General features: G+C 41.4%; 1 protein-coding gene across 1 annotated transcript; it reads right to left on the bottom strand.

Moving 5' to 3' along the window:
* Positions 1–6499: 6499 nt before the first annotated feature.
* On the bottom strand, positions 6500–9490 carry lsm6 (LSM6 homolog, U6 small nuclear RNA and mRNA degradation associated). The gene is made up of 4 exons (XM_083974160.1): positions 9459–9490; positions 8910–9015; positions 8708–8821; positions 6500–6687 (listed from the first exon to the last, which is right to left on the bottom strand). The coding sequence occupies exons 2-4, from the start codon at positions 9001–9003 to the stop codon at positions 6653–6655; spliced, it is 243 nt and encodes an 80-aa protein (XP_083830286.1). The 5' UTR covers positions 9004–9015; positions 9459–9490; the 3' UTR covers positions 6500–6652.
* Positions 9491–9956: the final 466 nt, after the last annotated feature.

Here is a 9956-nt window from a genome sequence, read left to right as displayed (position 1 = left end):
CGGAGCAACACGGGCCTGGGACTGGAAACTGATGACTGGTCGAGATGACAAGTAGCGTAACCTTACACATTTAACTTGAAGGTTATACTGTACAGGCTTTTCCTAAGGAGGTTGTTGCGTCAATGGTCATAATAAACAAAAAAAAAAATGATGTAAGAATATGTTTCAAGCTGTAATTTGCAGGCGCACTTAAAAGCAGTGGCCCTTCACTTTTTGCTCTTCATAAAAGTCTGTCAGATGTCTCCTCTTCCAGGTCCTCCTTATAAAAGCTGCTCCTCCAATCCTACCAGTGCCTTCTGCCAGTGGTGTGTGTGTGTGTGTGTGTGTCAGTGAGTATCTCCTCTCCACTCTCCGTGACGGTCGTTAAAAACTCTCAAAGTGACACACTCACGTAAAAAGCATCAGTGGCTAACCTGGGGAGTGTCACATTGAATTTAATGGCCTCTTGTTCCTCTACTGTTCTGTGTGTGGAAATCATATCTTGATGTGAAAGGTGCTCTGCCGTATCTGCCTCATCATATGTTGTCACGCAAATGTTCACATACATTCTCTTTATCTGTCTCTCTCTCTCTCATACGCACACACACAGTCAGAAGAGAAACCTTTCTGGAGCCCAGGACTGAAAGGCTATAATTGTGTTTATGACTGAGCCCTGACTCTAATACTGGCCCTAGTCCAGTATGCGTGTGTGTGTGTGTGTGTGTGTGTGTGTGTGTGTGTGTGTGTGTGTGTGTGTGTGTGTGTGTGTGTGTGTGTGTGTGTGTGTGTGTGTGTGTGTGTGTGTGTGTGTGTGTGTGTGTGTGTGTGTGTGTGTGTGTGTGTGTGTGTGTGTGTGTGTGTGTGTGTGTGTGTGAGTGAGTGTGTGTGTGTGTGTTTGTGATAGATTAGGTAGCTTACTGTGTGTTCCTGAGTGTTAGGTAAATGTGTGTGCGGCTGAGTCTGTAGCCTCCTTATGACCTCCCTGATGGCCAGAGATGGGCTCAAGTCATAACTCTTCTGTCTGGCTTTACCCTTGAGCAATATCACAGGCACTGTGAGTGCACCGAGTCAAACCACTGCACTCTTCTCCATAACCGCGGACGCACAAACTGACACCAACGCACACACGCAAAAGCATTTACCAGTGCAGCACAGCACAGACAGAGGAGTTAATACCAGCATGAATTCTACTCCCATAGTTTTACCATTATTATTTCTGTTGGGTGGGTTTCGGTTGTGATGCTGTTGTACTCATGAAATAAATCACTGCAATCAGGGAATGATGTAGACTCACTGCACAAACACTCACTGGACAAAGAACATGATTGCTCAGACAATCAGACAGGTTGTAAAAAAAATGTAACCACTTTGAGCACATCCCAAAATATCAGTAATTTATCCGACCGTGTTTGAATAACTAGTCTTTAGCCAGACTTCAGCAGTTACCTCATTGACTACAATTTTATCCTACCCACTTGAAGTGATTGTGCCATATTACAAAAACAAGGAAATTATCCTGTCAACCTGCAAAGGACTGATGTCTGGCCACTTGGAGCAGAGGAAAGGAAAACAGTAAACACAACACCACACATCATCTTTTGAGTTCATGCTGTAAACAGATGTGTCGGACACATCCAGCAGCACCAGCAGATACAGAGTGAGTCAGGACAGAATTAGACCAGACTAAAAAGCCTTTGCACTGTAGCACTGGAGGGCAAAGGTTCATGTCTTGACTCCTGACTGCCGTGCAAACATTTCCACTTCCTCAACATTTCATCTACTGACACACCAGCCGCCTGTGGCCGTTAGTCTGAGAGGAAACAACAACAAAAGGCTCTTGCAATACCATTATTACCATTTTGGGTGCTTGCCAGCAATGCTCCGGATTACCTTGCATGGCAGACAAATTGGCAATCGTAACGCCAGCGTAATGGAGGCTAATTGCCTGAGTGCAGGGCTAGTTTGTATTTCATGCAAACCTCATGTGCATAGTAGCGAGACTTGGCTGACAAACAGGACAAGTAATAGCCATTCTGAAGCAAAAAAGGCTCATATTCACTAATTATTGCTCTCGCTCACTGATGACCTCACTCTTGAATGCACTATTTGAAGTGTGCCCCCCCTCTCAGATATGATTTGTTTGGGATTTACCTTGAAATAAAATAATCCTTTTATGCATCAAAGAGGAAGGTTAAATATACTTTGGATTGAATTCTACGGCATCAAATAGTCTCCTGAGTCTGAATAATAAATATTCAAATGACATTACATTTGAATCTTTTCATTTCAAAGCTGTATTTAAAGGGTCCTTTGCAAAGTCGAGACATATTCCTTTCAATTAATGATAATAATTGAGTATTTGATCTGTGTGAGTATCTGTCATGTCTCTGCTATAGTTCAGAGATGTTTCCGGTGAAAACCTGACACTTGAAGCACTTCAACAAAGCCACAGTATCTCACCTTTTTAACACTGGAACCTGTAATTAACACAACAGTCTCACCTCAAGGTTCATTTAGTAGCTGTTATGGAGCTTTCAGTCATATTGCATGGACCTTATTAGTCAAATCTCAAGTTATCTCAAGTCTTCAGTTATGAAACTTGAGTCTGACTTCATTTTCAACATTTATGGACCTTAAATGTCTTTGGTATCTTGTAGCTTTTTCCACCAGATCGAGCATATGTAGGAAATTCATTTTGCGCTAGAGCCTTTAACCCTGCAGCCTCCCCTGTTTTCTGCTGACAACAGAGTGACGTGCTTCATGAAGACAGACCAGTGACCTAAAACATACAAACAGAGCAGGAGGGTTTCCCTCGTTCAAGAAGAACAGTGATGATGTGCTTTGTATTCACATACATCCATCTTATTGTGGTGTAAGTGGGTCAGGTCACGGTCAGAAATATAATATGGTTAACATGTAGTAAGATTTCAAGTGAATGTGTTTCCAAAATAGAACCTGCTGTGGGACAGCTGGAGAGCCTTTTGGGGGGTCAAGGTTCAAGGACTCACGTGGATCACGTTATTGTACCATGCCAGAGTTTTTCCTGCCTGTTGTGTGCAAGTCTGTTGCTGTTCATAGCCCTGGATCCTGTGCAGCACACTCATAGTAAATGCTCTGTGAGTGCAACAGTACTGCTCTCTGGCCTCCTGAAGGGTACCTACTTACACTCCCCTAACCTTACCATCTACATCATGCTGCCATTTGGAGCCAAGATAAATCATGGAAGCCCCCGTCCATGCTGGGAATAGCTTCTTCCAGATAAGAAGGTCAAAGGTCACATTTCTGGCCAAGGTTGACTGTCCTCAGGGCTAAAAAAAGAGCCTAGGGGTTGCAGAGCGGCACAGGCCAGCACAGGCCCCTCACAATCAATTAGGATCAAAACAACCATCAAACTTGAACTTGGATTTAGGTTACTGGAAAACAACAAAGTGGAGCAGGATCAGAAAGACGTCAGCGACACGACACACACTTCACCCTGATGTATTTGGAGGCTTCCAGCCATGACTGACTTATGGATTCATAGACAAACAGGGAGGGTACAGTTTATTAATCAGTAGCAGCTGTTTTCACCATCAGCCTGCCATTGTTACGCTGTGCCGAAGGTGTTTGTTTATTCTGCGCTAACCTAACAGGACCTCTGACCCAGCGAGTGGAATGTGAGAGCGGACACACAGTGTGGGAGGTCACTGCCATCATTTACATCCTAAGCACATGACAGGCTGTCAGGCAGAGGTTAGAGCTGGTCAAGTTCACACAGAACGGGGCAGCACAGACCCCAACACACACCTCTGTACACATGTGGAAAAAAAAGTGTTACTTCCACAGATATGTACAGGAAAGAAAAATTATAATGTGATGCAAGAACCTGGGCTTAACTTTTTAACCTGAGTCACAGAGGTGTCGGTTACTAAATGACCCAACAGTCTTTTGTTTTGTTGTTTTGTTTTTTTGGTGTAACTTGTGGTTTTGTGTTGCATTACATTGCAACATGTTGCTGATAACTTTGTCCAACCCTTTGCACTCTCCACATTGTTTTGTTTGTGCACACCCACGACGCATCCATTCACAATGTGGTGATGTCTGTTCTGCAACAAGAGAGAGAAATGTAACTTGAATATTAACGACGTGTAGTAGACTCTCAATCAACCCTGGCAAAAACCATTCACATGAAAAGATCCACGCTGAATACATTTGCATAGAAGGCAGAAATATGTCCTCCAAATGAGAACATGGTACAGCCAAACATGAAGAAAAAAAAACACACTGATGTTCAGGTTGTCCTTGTCATCCTTTGATCCCTTGTGAAAAGGCTAGACAGTCATGCTGCAGTGATCAGTCAGGGTCAAAGTCATACTCCACTTTCCCTCCTCCCTCCCTCCCTCGCTCCTGTGTGTCCTACTGTAGTGTTGTGGCTCAGGCAGCTGGTGGTGCTGTAAGACTTGAGTCCTCCCTATTTTGCTTTTTCTCCTACATAACAAGGCTGTCACCTATTCTATCCTCCTTTGTCCTCTCCCCTCCATCACTCACCTCCATACGTCAACGCTGAGCCACTGCAGCATCCTCTGCGAGACCCTGAGCCGGTCTGCTTTCATGGGGGTGAGTGGGAGACCAGTGCCCTGCACAAACTGAGCCAAACGAGGTGAGGAGTGGGGGGGAAAGGCTGGATTTCTCACATTCATCAGGCTCCTTGTTTCAGTGATCCAAAAGAGGGGGGAAAAAAGCAGCTTTGGGATGAGGGTTGTTAAGGCTAAAACCAACGCTCAGATGTTGACATGCACATGGACATGCAAAATGAAAAGTGGCAACATCCGTTCAGTGTTTTTATTTTTAAGCACATGGTTCAATACCATGATGTCTGCCACTAGGTCATTTCTGTGAACGGTATTAATTGGGTTCCCTGTGAGGCCACACAGCCAGCGGCTCAGTTATGATTCCAGTGGGTAAATATTTGCCTGTACTAACCCTCACTAGGTGCCATAATGATTCTTTGTGTGTTGCACTGTGTACAGTGCGTTTCTGTGTACACATCACTCAGTGCCTATGTCTGCCTGTGTGTGTGTTTGTCTGTATTGCAGCTCAATCCCCCCCCCAACATTCCCTCTCTATAGCTGCAGCTCGGCAGAGTTTGATCAATAACGTGTCCTTCATTCTCAAGTCGGGCCTGACCTTGGCAGCCTTTTGTCTCTTTCCAGGGGCCAGAGTGCGCATGTACAGGTTGGAAAACAAGGCTCTCAAAAATCCACCCTTGGAAGGAAAAGATTTCCCCCCACTGCCTCCACACCACAGCTTTCTCATTAAGAGCCTAATGAATCATATATTTATAGCGTTCTTATCTTAGCGTAATGAGGTGATGCCACTTTTGAACTCATTTACTAAATTATCACAGGCCACACTAAAATGGAATAAACTTTCAATTCCTTGCATATGCTGCTGCGTTCGTTTTTTCACAGGGCTAACGTCCATGGAGACGGCAGAGCCAGTTCCCAACCTGACATACAAACAAAGAGCACCTGTAATGCAGTCACACATGACAAAAGGTAAGCTGTGTGTTCTGAGACGTTTAAAAGCACTAAAACATGGAGGACTGCTGCAGAGGGCAGTGGGAGTTGAGCTGATAGATCTGTTTACATGTAAATGCAGCCTGACATAACCTGCAGGTGGCACCATTTATAGATTAGTCCTGCAGTCCTAGTCTTTTGTGTGTCATTCAGTAATGGATATTTGAGTGGCCAGCAAGGGGGGAAAAATCCTGCACAATAAATCTGTCCAACATGCAGCATACAAGAGACATGTTACTTTTACATGTATCATGCAGTCATACGCTGTGATTTACTCTACTGGAAGTCCAGATGCAGGTGCATTACTCCATCTTTACAAAGCTATCAAGTGGTGTCATCACATAGAGCTGTTGGAATGTTTTTTAGTGATCAATTTGAAAATGAGAGAAAAATAAAAAGCTAAACTGAGATCAAATTGCTCTGTCTAATGTGGAATGCTGCTTGAACAAAGTTTTGTTTAGAATTATAGTTTCATTTTGATTTATTTAATCATCAGATGAAGTGTAATGATGAATACATTTGTACATGGACTGCTCAGCTCGGTAATGGGTTTCTGCAGGCCAGTCGTATCAAGATCAATTACAATGTTGGCACATTAGTTCTGACAAATTACAATATTATGCTCTAATCCTTTTGAAGCCTTGTGGTAAGACAGTGGTAGATTTGGGCATCTCTGCCTGCTCCAGGGATAAACTTTGAGTGATTTCGCAAGAGGAGAAAAAAAAAACTCCACCTCTATCCCACTGCTACAGTCCCACTGGCACTGAGGAAGCCTGATGGACATTCAAGAATTAAATCACAAGATATTAGTGCGAACCCAGGAATGGGAGTTTTTTTTTATTCAGAATTACGCATTTTGAAATAATAATATTCCTTCAAAACCTACATTTAGATTTTTAGAAAGTTGACAGCAAAAAAAAAAAAGGTTTCTCTTGTGTAAATAATGTACACCAAGTCAGCCACAGATGGAAACTCAAAATTTATTAACTTCTTCCACTTTTACAAAAACAAACTTCAGGCTTTACAGAACCAAAAACACAGGACAGGACGATGCAGGAATTGTCCACTGTCGTATAAAATACTGAAAAATCAAAACGAAAGAACAACATCATCTTCTACACTTTCCTCTTCTGGGTGCTGATGTACAGAACTGTGAAAAGAGGAAAATGAAGAGGGAAAAAACATTTTTTTTTTAAATGCAGTATTTCTGAGCAACATAATAAAAATGTATGGTCAACTCATGATTATGCACCACATTAAATTGTCTTCCGAGAGGCAAATTGTATTGTAGTCACAGTGACAAACATTTGAGAATAACGCTTTTTCTTTTTCTTTAAAAAAAAAAGGTCAGATTTATTGAAAATGCTGCTACATTGGTGCATTCACACAGAACTGGCAGTTAGTTGTGAAACTGATGTTTTTTACAGCTGACTTTTAATGCTCAGTACTTTCTGCAGTCACCCCACCTTCCACTTCCCATGGCTGACCACAAATAAATTCTCTGTGGGGAAACCCGGACCCACTGAAGCAGATCATCGTGGAAAAAAAAAAAAAAAACAGTCACATCTTTCGATATAAAATGCTGAATTATTTTGTACCTGGTTAGTTATTGTGGGGTTCTCGGTAGATGTGTAAGACTGACGACTTTATTAAGCAGCAGCTTGGTTAAGCGGTGATTGTTAGTTTTTATTTTATTTATGGCTTTTGTTATCACAGTGAGCAGCTCTGCGGGCCAGCATGACTCATATTCAGCAGGGATTCATACCACAGATCCAATACAAGGCTCAAGTCAGGAAAATCTAGACAGATGGATTAAGACGCGAACTTGAATTTTACAGTTAAAAGTTTTGACTGTAGTGAAATAATTAATTCATCAAAGAGGGAGAGCTGGCCAATGTTCAAGGAGAAAAAAAAGGGAAAGAAATGTAGGGGAGCTCCCAGTGTCTGTTGCTTTGAGCTCTCCACATTATCAATATTCCAGGATACGGCTTGTTTTCATGGATATAAAGAAACAGTTCAGGCTTCACATGCAAATGAAGCCAGTTAATAGACAAAAAAAAACTTGTCTGAACACCCACGTCAAAAAAAAAAAAACATGTTAGTGCATCAGGTCCTTTTGTGACAGAAGTGTTTATTTAACCATCGTCTTTTCTATGCCAACAAGGTCATCACACAGAGGTGATAAACATGCATCAGTAACACTGCAATTGAAATATAATATTTAAAAGGAAATTTTAAAAATGAATTCTCCATACAGGGTCACATTGTTCTAAGTCTTTAAATCGATAGACCCAATAGTCAGTCTGCTGAAGTTTCAGGGTCATTGTATTATTCATGCTGGCTCACTGCCACGGTTTACTGGGAGACTTGGATACAACCAAACCATCTTTAATTTTATTAGTGACGTATGTGCTTTTTCCACCATAAAGCTGAAACATCTGCAGTGAAAAGGGCAAACTGCAGCATACTTTAAAAAGAGGACGTCACTGTGAACAATCCTTTTGGAGTGGTCATAATAATATAAGAAATATGATCAGACGACAGCTCCATACAGATTAAATAACGCCGGATATATTAATTTGGAAGTACTGTATGTGTCTACAAACTTTCCTCAGATTATAAGCAAGTTACTCTGATTTATTTAGATGACTGATTTGTGTCATAGAGGGCTAAAATTTCAACAGACAAGTGCATGATTTTTACATCATCCACATCATGTCACGTGACAGAATAGCTGGAAAAAGTGAAATCTTCAACACTGGGTAAACCACCCCTATTTCAAATGTAGACAACAATAATCATTACAGTACTAAGTCCTGAATGCACAGAAATCCATGAACTGCAGAGGAGTAAAGCTCAAATAAGATGCTTTTTTTTTTTTTTTTGCATGAGCACATGTATTGTCTATGGATATTCTCATTCATCCAGGTCATCGTTCTTTTCTGGGCAACGGGGGAACGTCTTCCCAGACAAATACAAGTCCAGTTGCCCAGAAAAGGAGCACATGTATTGTGATCATACTATATGCATGGATGTTAAAGGAAGAAAACAGTCACTACTCATAAAAATTGAAGCAAACCGTACCAATAAAAAGTTTTGAGTCCCCCAACACATGACTTGTACTGTTTATAAATTGGACACATGATTATAACTGGATAATCTTATCTTACCGTTGTTTCCTCTTAGAAAAGCATCTCCATACTTGTTCTTGAGCTGCCCATTGACATACTCCTCCGTCTGCTCTATGGCAATGTTCATGTAGCCATCCAGGCAGGCCAGGACACCTACAGACACACATTGTAACATGTGTTTTTAGGTTGTGTTAACTAAATTAAACATTACATATACGTGGTTATGTTGCTGTGACATTACCTCTGTAATCCACTCCAGAGTTCAGTTTGACGACCACGGGTCTGCCAATGATCTGCTTCAGGAAGTCACTCGGGGTCTGCTTTCTCAGACTCATCTTGATTGTGGTCTGAAGTGGAGTTGAAGATAAATAACGTTAGAAGATGTTACGGTCGCTTTATATTTAGTCTTGCTGCATTAGCAACATGTCAGCTAACAGGGAACCAAACCAACTAAATAACTACCGCTTGTTTTATTCACTGGTTTATTCAGACGGAAGAGTTTTTGTTGTTGATGTTGTTTGTTTACAATGAATACTGTGTGTGGTTATTTTACTCTTCGCAATAATACTACGCGGATAGGTAGCGTTAGCTGCTAGCTAATTAGCTAACCCGCTAACTGCCGACTATTTTAATGAATATGCTTGCACTTAATGGTGTGGGAGGATCGTTATCATTGTAAATACTTTGCATACGCTCAGTGGAATCGAAGCGGACTGAACAGCACGTAGAAATGTGTGGTTTCTTTCTAGTTATTTACAGTAGCAGCATGTGTAGTTAGCATTTCACTCACCGGCGGACGTTCTCCAAACGCTTGTGTTTGGTCTGGACCAATCAGCGGCGAGTGTTGTACGGAAGCTGAATGGGGACCAAAAGCTAAACTGCGCGATAGTAGCTTTTTGTATACAGTGATACTGGTTTGTGTGATACACTCGAAGATTTAAGAACAGTAGCCAGCCAGACTGGAAGTTGAGACAAAGACCCTGTAGATGTGCTTTAGAGCATGATACGTTTCATTGTGTTGAAAACATAACAGATTATCAATTTGGAGCATAATTGAACTGTATAGCCTACTATGCGTTTACTCTAAATTCTTTGTATACATCCACATGCAGATAGTAATAGAACAAGTTAGCCTAATATTGAATTAGACTGAATGTTTAATTAAATAAAATAACAAACAACTGATCACAGAAAGTGTTATCTGATCCAAATCCTAATATTGTAGTTTATTCATCTGTTTAATTGCTTTTCACTGTTTTCACAAAACTAGTCTATAGAAGGGGGAAAA

This window comes from Trachurus trachurus (genome assembly GCF_905171665.1).
Source record: "Trachurus trachurus genome assembly, chromosome: 1".
Classification (NCBI taxonomy): Eukaryota; Metazoa; Chordata; class Actinopteri; order Carangiformes; family Carangidae; genus Trachurus; species Trachurus trachurus.
Note: the sequence above shows the minus strand (reverse complement) of the source record. Positions and strands in the feature narration are given on the sequence as shown.

Excerpts from the sequence above, each read along its gene's own strand:
- lsm6 (XM_083974160.1), bottom strand. The coding sequence starts at position 9,003 with ATGAGTCTGAGAAAGCAGACCCCGAGTGACTTCCTGAAGCAGATCATT. Across the intron at positions 8,822-8,909 it reads CTCTGGAGTGGATTACAGAG|GTGTCCTGGCCTGCCTGGAT; the intron begins GTAATGTCACAG and ends GTGTGTCTGTAG. Across the intron at positions 6,688-8,707 it reads TTTTCTAAGAGGAAACAACG|TTCTGTACATCAGCACCCAG; the intron begins GTAAGATAAGAT and ends CTCTTTTCACAG.